The sequence below is a fragment of the Teleopsis dalmanni genome, chromosome 2 (assembly GCF_002237135.1).
Source record: "Teleopsis dalmanni isolate 2A chromosome 2, ASM223713v2, whole genome shotgun sequence".
NCBI lineage: Eukaryota > Metazoa > Arthropoda > Insecta > Diptera > Diopsidae > Teleopsis > Teleopsis dalmanni.
Genome location: NC_051847.1, coordinates 194,273,671 through 194,288,638, shown reverse-complemented (window position 1 = coordinate 194,288,638; position 14,968 = coordinate 194,273,671). Strand labels below are relative to the sequence as shown.

At 28.6% G+C, this 14,968-nt stretch overlaps 1 protein-coding gene across 1 annotated transcript; it reads left to right on the top strand.

Moving 5' to 3' along the window:
* The first annotated feature begins 10,970 nt into the window (after positions 1 to 10,970).
* On the top strand, positions 10,971 to 11,831 carry LOC119676475 (RYamide receptor-like). The gene has a single exon (XM_038087714.1). It carries the CDS (start codon positions 10,971 to 10,973, stop codon positions 11,829 to 11,831), a length of 861 nt encoding a protein of 286 aa, XP_037943642.1.
* Positions 11,832 to 14,968: the final 3,137 nt, after the last annotated feature.

Sequence of the window (14,968 nt, the reverse complement as noted above, 5' to 3'; positions counted from 1 at the left end):
ATTAGCATTTATAGTGAGTGTGTCGATATGAAGTCATGCACTTAAATTATTATAGTTCACTTTTTTGTATTTTTTGTATTTGTTTATGGAAAGTAAATACGGAAAGTAAACACGGAAAGTGAGGACCCTTGAACAAAATGGCTATCATTAAATGTAGAACAGTATTTGTTGTTGTTTGGAGGATCCTGTTACATTGTGCAAATTTAATTAGAATCGTGATATGTGTGCATTCAAGCTGCTTTATTTTCTGCTCTTCTAGGGTTCACTTCTTTGGGTTCTGGTGGAAAAGGTTGTTTGTTTGATTTTTCAATTGATTTTTGAATTTTTTCTCGTAACGTATCCTTTTAAGTGTTTAGCTCATTCAAGTGTAAGGAAATTTATTTTTATTCCTAGATTTGATTAAGTGTTAAGACCGAAATAAATAAATGAGGAAAAGATAAATCATTTGTATAGGATGAAAAAGATAAAAGTTACTTTGATTTGGTTTATTTTTGGTTGTACGTTGAGTATATACCACCAACTGCCTTTAGCACATATTAGAGTTTATGATATATTTGTATTGGCACAAGAATTTCTTATTGAACTCAAAAATATCATTGATAAATATAAAGAATGTTTTTTGCATGCCAATATACGAGTATAAAATATTTATAGAGAAAATAAAAGAAACATGTATATACATTAAGTGTCATTTATAGAAAAAGTTTTGGGCACAATGTTGCTGACTGAAGTACTTATAAGATGTTTTAAAGTTGCTTTAACAGACAAACTTTTCCTACGGGCTTTATATAAAATGATTTTGTTTGTATTGTAAAGCTTGATGGTTTTATCGATATGTCATAATTTTTTTATTACTTCAAAGTATTATAAAACATAAATACATAATATTGTGTTTAGAAAATTTTGAAAATAAATTGTTCTCTTGTGTATAGAAATGTGACTTGACATCTGTAAGATAATACTAGAGAAGCTAGAGAAATATGGGTAGCACAGTTCAAGTATAGGAGACGAAAACAAGATGATTTAGTATTATTTTTTTAAATTTTACTGCATATTCATCATACACATTAAAGCAAAAAATCGATTTCAATTAATAAAAAAAATATTATTAATAATACATATAACAACAGAGAAGAAATATATTTTATCCTCAAAATTATAGAAGTTCAATTATGGTAGTGGGAAATTACAAACCAGAATGACAACACATTTAATTCTGGTATATTATCCTAGTAATCCTTTTTGTTCTAGTTCTTCTTTATTTTTATGAGAGAAAAGAGTGTACTATTACCTAGTCCATAAAAAGGTTTTGGAACCAGGATCATCTTCCTGGCTAGTTTGTCCACATATTCGTTTCGCGTTAGTCAGTATGTCCCGGTACTTAAAGAATCGACACCTGCTTCTATTCGCCAAGCAGATTTTGTTTATCAAGGCAGTCTAACACCAGTCTTGAGTTCACTTGATGCGAGTTCAGTGCCTTGATCGCCGCTTGACTGTCTGTCAATATTGCAATATTTTTACCCTAGTAATTCCGTTCCATACTGTTGAGTACGCATTTTAAAATTGCGTAAATTTCTGCTTGGAATATGCTAGTTTTTTTCCCCTTGCCTGGTTCGACTATGCCCGCTCCTGCACCTTCCTTCGCAAGCGATCCGTCACTGAACCATGCGATTGTGCTATTCGTTAGTTGGTTAATTGATGCCCTTCCAGCTTTTTTTGTTGCTTAGTTCAGTTTTAAAAAGCTTAATAAAGCTAAACTTAGGATTTATTGTGTCCCATGGCAGTAAAATACTATTTTATACATTTACAATATGTGTATATAAATATTGTTTTTAAAATGATGTAATATATATGCTAATATTGTATATTTATATTGTAATACAATTTCAATGGAAGTGAATTTAATGTTTACCCTTCTAGTACTATTGCCTCTACTACTAAAATTTAAACTAATGTCGAAATATTATTTCATTAATAAATGTTCTATTTGGTTTGGAATTTAATTTCATTTGCACAAATTTTTTAAATGTTAACGTGGGTTTTATATATTAAAAAAATAAACGTATTTATATATTCGTTTATTGATATGAAATGTTGGTATTGAAGCTTCTCTCACCTAAATAAATAACGAATATAATTTTCAAGGTAAATAAATGCAAGTTTTCCTACGCAATGAAAATTTACATATTTTGTATAAATATTTCTGATTGGTGAAAGTTATCAAGAGTTCGCGAAATAAACGCAAATATTTTTTTAAACTAAAAAGTGTAGGTTTTCAGAAAAAATTAAAAATTCTATTTGAACATGAACTAAAAACAACATATATCAGAAATCATAGATACACGAATAGTAATTGTTGCATATTTTTAGGCAGCGAAATGTGAATACTCATTTCATATGGAAAAACATATTTTCTTTTATATTTTAATTTAAATTCAACCTTTTAATATATTATAAAGAAAAAAAACATGTAATAAAATCAGACAGTTAATCAATATTTAAAAATAATTACATAATCTCAATCATTTATGCAGATATTTATTTTATATCTGAAATTTGGCGCGTTATTATGTTGTCAATTTTAATATAAAACTGACAGCATAGCAAATGTGCGGAGCTAATAAAATATTATTACAGCATGTGTTTATATAATGAAAATTGTCATATGTAAAAAATTATATAAGAAAATATACATATATCTGGGGAGAAATGTTGTATGTATTATGCATAGAAATCCTCTGTTTAGGATTGATATTAAAAATGTTTAAATTTTTATATGCTTATGCTACTTCAGGAAACGGTTGACAAAATAAGCAGTCTTCATTGTATCCTCACATAAATCAATTATCCGTATAGACATTTTTATTAACTGTGCCTGTCATATTCACTTAATATTCGACATATTTTTGGAAACAACGCTGATGATTAGCATTGAATTAATTTTCTTATAAATTTTGTATTATATTTTTACTCACACAGAAAAATAAGATTTATATACGTACTACTTTGGAATCAATATAAATTGAAGTGAAAGTTAATTACAAATTATTGTGAAAAAAATGGAATTAAGGTACTTGATTTGATTGATTTCAAAGAAATTTTGACGCGTGTAATATGTCAACGTTTTTATGGATTCTATATTTAAAATTAATTTTATGTTTTTGTTAAGAAAATATACATTTCTTAACATATATCAAGCGAAAAATATCTCTATATGAATAAAATGGTTAGAGGAATTATAATAATTGTAATTCTAAAGATATGTTAATGAGTATCGAATAGATGAACAAATCGCTTAAAAAGAATTAGCTTTAAACAAGAGATTTAGAGTAACTTAACGGACCAATAGGTAGTCAATGTGGGATGTGTCAGTTACTTATACTTAAAGCTAATTGAAAAATGTCATAAATATAAGTTTAAAATATCTGGAATAGTTTTTAAATTTCTTCTAAGTAGATAATACAATTATCTTCTATTTCTTTGCTAGATTATACGCTACTCAGAGAACTCTCGATCTTTAACCAAGAGCTCTGTATTTGATAAAAAGCAAGCTAAAAGTTTTATTTGGCTCAAAGTTTAACTAGAATATTATAATTTTTTTAATTTGACACTCAATCCGGTATGACTTGCGATATCAAACAGGACCATTTTCCAAATTTGCGGGAAGATACCTAAGAAAGTACTGTATTAATGATATACATATCTTTGATACTTATTAATCCTGACAACGGATTTACTTATAGCAGCCAATAAGATTATTGGTCTCCAATTGTTAGGCAAAGAAATGACTTCTCCAGGTTTTGGACACATAACAGATTTCTAGATTTGATGGAAAATACTTAAACATTCATTCATACATGATATTTTTGATTCTTTAATTACCAACAACGGAAGATTTTTCAAAGACATGTTATTGATTGTACCTAGTCCAGATGATTTCCCTGTTTTTTAACCACTAATTGCGGTTCTGATTTCTTCATCATTTGTTGAAGGTGAAGTTTCTATTTCCATTATTAATAAAATATCAGAAAGCGTTCTAATAAGTTTTGAAAGATTTTTCAAAGACATGTTATTGATGCCATCTTGTTCAAGGGATTTTCTTTTTTCTAAATTATTAAGCAAAGTTCTGATTTCATCCTTATTTGTTGAAAGTAATTTTCCTATTTCCGTAACTGATGTACTATCAGACACCGTTTTATTAAGTTTGGAAATATTTTTTAAATATATATTATTGATTCCAGCTTGTATAGGGGATTTTCCTTTTTTCTACTATGCTGATTAAGGTTCTAATTTCTACCTCGTTTGTTGATGGAGAATTTTCTATTTCCATAGTTGATAAAATATCAGAAAGCGTCCTATTAACTTTCGTACGATTTTTCAAAGACAAGTTATTGATTCATTGGTGTCTAGTGGATTTTCTGTTTTCTAAAATAGTAACCTTAATTTTGATTTCTACCTCATTTGTTGACCGTAAACTTTCGTAATTCTTACTTTGTTCATTTTTAACTAAACCGAATATAGTCCAGTGTATATACAATTTAAATTTCTTTGTTTTATGTAACGAAAAATGTGTGTAAACCAAATAATCGCATCAAACACAAAATCACACGTTGATTATAGACGCCTTCTAATATCAACTTTCGACACAATCTGTATTTAGTTTGGAAGGGACTTTGAGGAAAAAAGAAACAAAGCTAAAAAAAATGCTGTCAGTCTAACACTAAATAGAAAGTAGCCTTTATTAAATAAAAATCAAATTACGTTTATCTTCTTTAATAAATAAAATTGGCAAAGTAACTGGCAGGACATACAGCTTTGAAGACCTCACATAAGAATCCTGTGAGTTTCATGTATTTTGGAAAGAAGAGAAATATACACACAATTTTGTGGAAAAATAAAAATAATTTCCGTCTTATGCTTCCGTAGACTTTTCTGTTCCTTCTTAGGATTATTCGAGCATTTTGCTTTAATATTGTGTTTAAGGATTTGCCAAAGTGCTTAAATACAGCACAACATCAGCAGCTGCACGAAATTACCTTTGGGCATTTATTAAAAAATAATTTATATTTCATTCGCTTATTTAAGCAGACATTTATTTGCTTTATTCCATACGCACTATTGTCCTGTGTTTGCCATTTAGTAGCAATTCTACTTACTCAAGGAGCGGAGCAAGCATTTTCCGCATTACTTTCTTGCTTAAGACAGGAATTCAAGAAAGTAATAAATAATACATAAAATAACAATAATCTCTGCTCTATGCTCTCATACACAAGTACTTTATTAACTGTAATCCTGGTATGCAAAAGTACTTGTATAGTCTGCATAAATATCCCTAGAGTCAATATAACTTTAGCCATTTTGTTTATATCTTCCATTAATTTTTTTCTGCTAAAGTGTTGTAGTTGCCTGGATAAAAGTTTATAAAATAATTTTTATATAAAACTATGTCCTTAAGTCTTTTTATCCCTTCAAGATTGACATGGAAAATTGACAAGGAATTTCAAAAAAAAAAATCTTTTATAATATAACGCACATGCAATTCTATTTTCTATATTTAGTATAACGTAAAGGAATTCTGTTACTTAAAATTATAATGCTAATCCAAATAAGTCAATGGTATACATTAAATCTCAACTTTTTTTTAGTAAAATTGCTTTATTTCAGTTTTTAAAGTTGTTAAATTCAGCTTCTTTAACTAAAGCGTAACCTAGTCAGCACTACAGTATTAATGCTGATGAGTTACTGTGTGATGGAAAGACATACTATTAAATTAGGTCTACTCTATAATGACGAGGTTGTCTAGGTTGTAGCTCTGCGGATGAGGAAGAAACAGTGCTGCGCCTCATGTATCAGTATCCATCTTTAACTAGGTGAAGATCTAAAATCTTCGGATGCTCTTTTCTTGCCGACCTAACCGAGCTGTCATTCTGTCAAAATAGGATCTTAGCCAAGTCTTATCAGATTGGTTTATTTTTACTTAATGGGGGAGTTATGTCTTCTGCGTTGCATGTACGCTGGTCTCTAGTCTGTGCTAATCCTGTAGTGCTATAACGGGCCATTATTTCAGCGTAAGTGGGCTTAACTTTGTGAGTGAGAAGAAAACAACCAAACTGACTTCTAGCAAGTTCAAGAGTATATGCGATATGCAAAGGAGGTACTTAATTCTAAACAAATCAAATAGCATACTATCTAGACACAAAAAAGGGTAAAAAAAAACCACTCATATGCTTCATATCATACTGTGAAGGTGATAATAGTATAAAATGCAATTAAGTTCGGTAATATTGTTATTGTAGCCTGCAGGAATCTATAAGCAGAAAATATAAATATATCTCGTAACATAGGCTAGCATATGAATAATGGTAATGGTAGTGTAAAATAGGAGGAGATGGTTTAGGTGTGGCTGAGATTTAATGGTTATGATAATGGTTTAATGGTAATAATAGTGAGAGATGTGAGGATATTGTTTAGAAGTAAGAATGGATTGGGGATAGTTGAGACTCAATCGTTCACCTTGCTAATATATCGTTAATAATTTTTTCTTACAATGTTTTTTCATAAATTTATAAAAATATTGAATAATAGAATCATTTCTGATGAATATTTTTATATAAAATTTATTGGGATTAACCAGCTGTTCTGGTTGTTTTTAATTATTTTTTAAAAATATTTTTTCCAAGCTTTTTTTCTTCAAAAGGCTGATATTTCATTTATACCTTTTCTTTTCTATAATATGGTTATTATTGTTTTACATTAAATTAAATTATGTAGAATATTCTAATTCACAATTCATTGCGATACTTGGTCTGAAAAATATTCTTTCAAAGAATTTTGGCTGAAAATGCTAATATTTCTTTCATGATTATTTTCTTAAAGAAGTTTATTTATAACAATAAAGTTGAATTTTATTTTCTGAAGAATAGAAATTTTCGCTCAGAGGTCTAATATTCTCTCATTATTTTTTTTTTGCTGCCGAAGGAGGAGCATTTTTTGAAGAATAATTCTATTTTTATATTTTACCTTAAACTACTCGTACCTTATAAAATTCTCTAATGACACACACATCTTAAACAATATATTTATTTGAGAAATCTTATCTAGTATCTGGTAGTGTGTGGTCTCGATTAGCCAACACTACGTAAATTGACGATATTTCAAGATTTCACATTTCTGCCTTCGGCTTTTTGTCAAAAATGTGACCATTGTGCCACATTGGCTGTCTATTTTCGAGGTAAAGTTATTTTTACGCAGCAGGTGCTTTCAATTCATAAACCACTCTGTATTCTTTTAAATCAAAATCTCCAATATAAGTTTTATTCTAATCTTTGTTGAAAGTCTTAATATCCATTTACTACTAATTGAGCTCACAGTTTTTGACATTAATTTAAAATACATAAAAGTAAATTCTGTTTAATTAAAAAAAATAACTTTCAAAACGAAACTCCTTTCCTCATCAACATTGTCCCTTTCTTATTTAACGTCTATTAAACTGAAACCAAATCTTTGGATTCGTCCACAATATTAGAAAGACCTTAATGCTACACCACACATGTCATCCAATCTCAATTCCCAAAAAATGATGACAACAAAAACTCAATTAAATCATAAACTGCTACCAGTCTTTCACATCATTCAATTAAATCTGATTGATATCAACGTCTACGTACACCTCAGAATACTATCAAGAAATTTTTTCAGGCTGAGATTTTAATTGAAAACAAATCCCTATGCTTATGTAGTACACTTTCATCTATGCTCACTCATATATGCCTACGTTTTCAGTAAGAAAAAAAAAACTATAACTGAACTTAGTTTAATGGCATGAAGTGCAATGCATTTCGTTCCATAAAGTCCTCTGTTTGCCAACAATTTTATGTTCAAATTGCCGGCAGACGAGATATTTTGTGGTCTTGGATTTTTCCTCGTAAGCTGAATTGATTGAACAAAAAATTTATGGAATTCGATTTTATGCGATTACTTAAATTGTGTTTAAATTGGAAGTGAAATTGCAAAAATGTTACAATAATATTTGTGCGAGAAGGGATGAAAGTGTACCGCACTTAAAGTGTTTTAGATCTAAAAAAATTTATTGAAAATGAAATTGGATATACTTGTTTTAAAAGTGTTGCATATCAGGAATTATAGTTAAATGTGGAATATGGTAGAGGGTTCGGTTTATGGTGAAGCCAGGCAACGTGACCTTAGCAGATCTTTGATGGAATAACTTAGTCTAACCACTTAGAAGACATACAACCTTTCATATGAAGACCAACATCTATTGGGAATATTATTTAAAAGTTGTCGGCTTTAAATATTCCACCTATCCCAGATTTAATGGCATAATTAAGTGCAACCAACTAATAACTCTGCTATTGAAAAGTTGCCGGCTTTAAATCTTCCACTCATCCCAGATTTAAGCCAGATAATTAAAAATAATGTAATGTAATAATAATAAATGTACATTTGTCAATGTTTATTCAGTGTTCTTTTAACTTAATGCATTCAAATACCTTCATTTTTAATTAATTTAATGAAAATAATAATTTTGTTAATTAATTAGAGTGTGCATGTATTAATATGATACAAATATATATTTAACATATATATAATATGTAATGTACAATGATAAAATTATTTTTTCTTTCAATCCAAGCATAAGTTGTTCTTTTATTTGGAGCTTATATTGATAGAATTTAAAATCTTTTTAAAATCTGTATATAAAATGTTTATAAACATTAAAATTCACCACAGTGCGCATAAAAGTATGCTTCAGCTTGCGTTGAGATGTTTTGTATTTGCTTGCAGTACTTGTTGAGTGTAGTAAAGCATAATATTCAGAGAAATCAAATTAAAATGAAAGAACATTTTAAATTGAAGTTTACGTAGTTAACGTTTACAGTTTTGGCTAAAAATATTTCCATTAAAGATACAAAATATGTCAAGTAAATGTTTGCAATTTGTAAATGCAAACTAATCCTATTATATTTGGGGCACAAGTTAACTAAACTTTAAAACGTTGAAATATATTTGATATTTCTATTTGATATTTCTATTTGATATTTAAAGTGAAATTAACTTTAATACCAAATATATATTAATTTATTTATAAACCATTAAGGATTGTCTTCAAGATGTACGACGAAACGTTGCATATCATTCATTTGTTGCGTTAGCTCCTTGTAGATTATACATTGTTCTTGATGTGCAACTTTTGAGACAACCTCATACGAACGACCTATTGCTTTAAAAATTTTAAAAATAGCTTTACTTATATTTTTGGAGCATCCAGATAATATAAAGAATGTAGTTTATGTTACTTATTGTAGGACATTTTCTTTAATAGCATTTTCTTTAATATCTGAAATAGTTTTTCAGACATTGAGGTTTGAAGCTGTAAATTTCGCTGATAGTAAAGAGCATTTTATATTTTTTAGATCACCGATGAAATAGCTGTTCTCGAAGGGTTAAGCTCGTAATATTGTTTCACTGATATAATTTGAATTTGCTTTTTTTGGATCAGAGATAAATTAGCTATCTTAAAATGGTTTAGTTTGTGAAATTTTTGATTTGTAAAATTCGAATTTAATTTTTTTTGGTCCAGAAATGAAATTGCTGTCTTCAAAGGGTTAATTTTGTAGCATTATTTCACTCGCACAATTTAATTTTTTGGAATTAGCTATGCACCACAGAATTCCAGGTGCCATAACGATCCTAAAAGGTTAAAGTTTGTGAAATTATTTTAATCATATAGTTTAAATTTGTTAATTAAATAATTGATATTAATAATAATAAATTTAAAATTATTTTAACCACGACCTTTTGTTTATTGTTGTCAAAAAAAAAAAAAAATTAAAATATATTTTTTATGATATAAATATGTTTTGCTATTAAAAAACAATAAATATTTCGTGTTGTTAAATAAAATTTGATGTTGGAAAAAAATATTGAAATATATATCTAATATTCTTTCGATAATATGATATCCAATTGAACAGAATATATTTGGTTTTTGTTATTATTGCAATTCTTTACATTTTACTGCTTCTCTGGTTAATAAAGTTTCAATGTTTTAATTGATTTTAAATAAATTTAATTAGAAATTAAAAAAAAAATGTTTTTTGTTGTTATTGTAATTTTTTACTTCTATTATTTATTTATTATTTACTTCTACTCTGGTAAAATAGTTTTAATCATTTTAAATAAAATTGTTTAGTATTTTCTATTTATTTTATTTTTCCATATATTTTAATAATGTATTTACTAAATTTAAATCTATATTTAACATTATTTTTATAACTTTAAAATAATAAAATTTTCTATTTTCAGTGTCAATAAGTCATTTTGAATATCAAGATATACAACATACATTAAAAAACTGATTGGAACTTAAAGATTTATGCTACTAATGATTTAAAAAACTATTTTCAAACGAAACTGCAAGCAAAACCGTACCAAACAAAATACTAGGATAGAAAGTAACCATAAAAACTTTAATGGAACTGAGCTGCTTACAATGTACTTATCTAAAAGTGGACTGAAATGATGGAACTCAAACTTCTATTTGCACTTACTTTAGTGTAAAAGTTTTCACAGTGAAATTTATCATGTGAAGAGTGTGGCCTAAGCAGCTTCCAAGGATAATTACGTTGAGAGGCAACGATAAAGATGCAATGTTCGCAAAAAATGCATAGAAAACAGAAACAAGTTGAAGGAAATGCATAGCATGGAATACCAAAATTGTTACAATCTGTGCAGGAAACACAAACTGCAGCTGGAAAATGTAAAAAGTAATTGCCACATATAATTAAGTGAAATTCTAATAACAAAAGCAAAGCACAACACAGTAAAAATGTTTAAACTTTCTGCTTAGTAAAGCATTTTAAGTATAACACTAGAGGAAGAAGGAAATAAACAGGATAACCAACCCTCCAACAGAAAAAAATAAAAATAAAAATAAAAAATAAAACGTTATGGAACAGTTTGTACGTGAATATGTTGCTCGCAGCATGTTACCACACTTGACTGCAACCGAAGCGAATCAACAACTGGATAAGGCCACAACCAGCAGCAGTAGTAGCAGCAGCAGTAGTAGTAGTAGTAGCATTGCTGATATTGATGTAGACAGCAGTAAACTTTATTTTATTGCACAACAACAACAATTGCTCAATAATAGTGATTACCTGCAGGACAATGATGCCTTGACTGCAGCTGTTGCAACATACAAAACAACCTACAATGACACATCCACAGTATTAATGCTTACAAATGTTGCAAGCAACACAATTGACAATTTTACGAATTCAGCTTTAGCAGTGGCTGGTGCTGAAGTTGCACGTCATTATGGTGCATTCGGCAATGAAGCAATCATTGGCAACGAAACATTCCTTAAAGGCTACAATGACTATTTGAACTTTTCCTGTGATGGCGAAACGTTGAGTGAAGCAAATGTCACAGATGAGTCGCCATTGTCAAGTGTTTATTTTAAGACAGCCGTCTATCTACTCTATATACCTATATTTGTCTTTGCTCTGCTCGGTAATGGTTTAGTGTGCTACATTGTGCAGTCAACACCACGCATGCGTACAGTGACGAATTTTTTTATAGCAAATTTAGCTGTCGGCGATATACTAATGTCACTATTTTGTGTACCATTCTCGTTTGTATCTATTTTCATACTCGGCTATTGGCCATTCGGCATAGCACTTTGTTACCTGGTCAACTATTCGCAAGCGGTATCGGTACTGGTGAGCGCTTACACATTGGTTGCTATCAGCATAGATCGTTACATTGCAATCATGTGGCCACTGCGTCCACGCATAACAAAAAGGTGAGTTTTCAGTTAATTAAATTTATTTATTTATGAAAAGAGTTTTTATGTAATATGATATTCATTCATTGTTTATTCAACGCAATTCTAAAGTTATGTGTCAGTTCCTTACTGATAAGACAATAAGCCAACCATTGTTGTGACTACATAAAAGCAATTGGAAAAGTTTTACAATTTATCAAGCAGCAGACACAAAGTGCTTGCAATCAGTTACAAATCTTTGGCATGAAATTGCAGAAAGTTAAGCACACGCTCCACATAAAGCGTGTTACATATATATATATATATATAGATATATTTATATATATACATATTTAAATAGATTTATATAAATATAGAATTACAAAATACTATACAAACACAATATTTTGTTTCAAAAACGTTTAAACTTTAAAGCACGCTCACGCACCCAGAAACATGGTTGCTGATGTTGACATTTGAGGAAAATGTTTATAAAGTTTGTCGCTAAACAAAGTTTCGATAAAAAGTTTCCAACACCACAAAAGCTAAGTTAAGTTATTCATTGTGTTTTGTTTAAAGTTTTATTCTTCATATAAGAAAAGTTTTCTATGGTTGTATAATTAAAAATGTTTTTCTCTTTGATTAGTTTCCGTATGGTTTGAAAAATTTTAAATAATATGTATTATTTGTATTACAGTAAGTATTTAAATAATATTGTAGATTAAAAAGAAGTAATGATGTTTGTTTGAGTCTTGAGACTAGAATAATTATGGAGTCACTAATTAGAAGAAAAGAATTGCAATATTTAGAGTTGCCAGTTGTTCTATTACCATCTCATTATTTTCTAGTTACTTTTTGTAATAAGGCTGCTTTCAGGCATGATATACCTTTTGAACTAAAAGTGACTAAAATTTGGGTGTTCTGTTACTGTTCTCTTATTTTCCTTTTTTTTTGCTATATAATCTTATTTTTGTATACTGTACCTTATGACCTAAAATTATATATGAATAAATAGTATTTTTTTTAGTTATTTCATTAAAATTTTAATATTTTTTTATTTTTGCAATGAGACTTCTTTTTAATATTAAATATCTTCAAATTCTAAATATCATCATCTTATTATTTTTCCTTCTCATAGTATAGAAACTGTTCGTTTTATATTCACATTCTTATTTTCCTAACTTTGTATTAGAACTTTATTTTTGTATGTTGTAACTTTCGATCTAAAAATATATAGAATTAGTATATATAAATAAATAAAATTATCCTACTTGGTAACAGTCAAACTGGTATGGAAGTGCATTGACAAGCTGAACGTTCTTGGCTGGAACAAACAGATTCACTTAATATGAATTCAGAGACATGTTGATATTCAAGGCAATGAAATGTTAGATAAACTTGCATGAAGAGGTGCGCTTCAATAATGATAGATCCTCTATCCATTCTTTTGAACGGCGCAGAGAAAAAGAAAGAGCACTTAATTGGGAAAAGCTACTAAGACTAAAATACTTTTAGGAACTGACAACCTAAAACGCTTCAAAGATTGCATAGCACAAACAAAGAATAACTTAAGAATTATAACCGGTCGCTATAGATTGAACAATCACATAACAAAATTAGGAATGCAGAAGAAAGTAAAACCGCATACCATGTGCTAGGGAAGTACCCGGCTCTGATGCACAAGCGGAAGATGCACCTTAGAGGGTATTTCATAGAACATAAGAATTCATAACTAGAAAAAATAGACCCTATATTGTCTTTCTTTAAAGCAATCGGACTTGGAGAAACACTCTTATCCGATCAAGGGGCACAATAGAATTTTTAAGTCTCTTTTCTACAATAATAAATAAAATTAACACTATCCTGTGACTTAATTAAAATTTTATTATAGATTTTATTTTTGTAAAAGACCTTTGTTTTATATCTGAAATTTAGATCTATTGATGATTTCATTACCATATTCCATAACCATTACCATATTAGAACACCTCCAGTTCTGGTGATTCTATTACTGTATATTTTTATTTCCTGGTAGTTAAATTAAAATTTTATAACTTTCTTTTCCTTTATAATATGCCATTAGTTTCGTATGATATGCCTTTTCATCTAAAAATAATTGAAATGGATGGTTCTTTTGTAATAGAACTCTGTTTTCGTGTGTTATACCTTCCAACCTAAAATGTCATAAAGAATTTATTATTAATAAATATATATATATACTGATTATAGGAATTAACTTACTGATACCGCTTAAAACTGGAAATGCTTAAAACAATTTGTAGTTTTGGACCTAAACATATCTGGATGGAAAATCTTCTGGTAATTCTTCTATAGACTTTGTTTATTTTGCATGCCATGTTTTTAGTGAAGTTAGTTAGCACTTTCTAACAGTAATGGCGTTTATACCAGTGTTTCTCAAATACTATTGAGTGTTTGATTGTTAGAGGGGCATATAAATTTAAACGTAAACTACTAGAAATTTACCACTTTTACTAGGAACGTCTGTCGTTTAGAAAACTATAAAAAAACAAAAATTGAAGTTGAAATAAAATAAAACTAAACTTCTAATGTTAATAAAAAATTAAAACTTTTCAGAACTGTTCGTGACTGGTTCTGCTCCTAGAAGTTTTTTAAAATATATTTTTCCATTTAATGCATTCAATTGTTAATTTAATGGAAAAGGATGGAAGCAAAACTAATTTAATTTTCCTGCATATTGCATCAAGTTTTAGTTTGTTTATTAACAAAATTAAAATAAGTTAAATATTTTAAAGTTTTCCTTCAACAAATTAAATATTCATGAGCAATGTTAATTAAAATAAATCATGAATTAAATTTAAATTAATTAAAATTTAATTAAATTCTCACAATTCAATGACAAAGTTGATTAAAATTCATTTTGGACTTGCAGTTCGGAAAAATCTTTTTAGTGGTTATAGTGACCCACCAATGGGATGTGGTCGTATGTATCTCAAAGTTTTTAATGAATGAAAATGGAAATGGGATTAGTTAGCCTTTGTATACATGATTTTATGACTGAATAGTTTAAATGCCTTTAGAGCACGCAATTAATGTGAATGTCGTCGAACGTATAATTCTACGAATTATTTGCTTTAGTTGAGCTGATGGTCTGACAAATATTTGCACTACACCTCCCACACACATGAATAGAAATGTAAA

Bases quoted from the DNA above. Each gene is read 5' to 3' on its own strand.
- LOC119676475 (XM_038087714.1), top strand. From the start codon at position 10,971: ATGGAACAGTTTGTACGTGAATATGTTGCTCGCAGCATGTTACCACAC.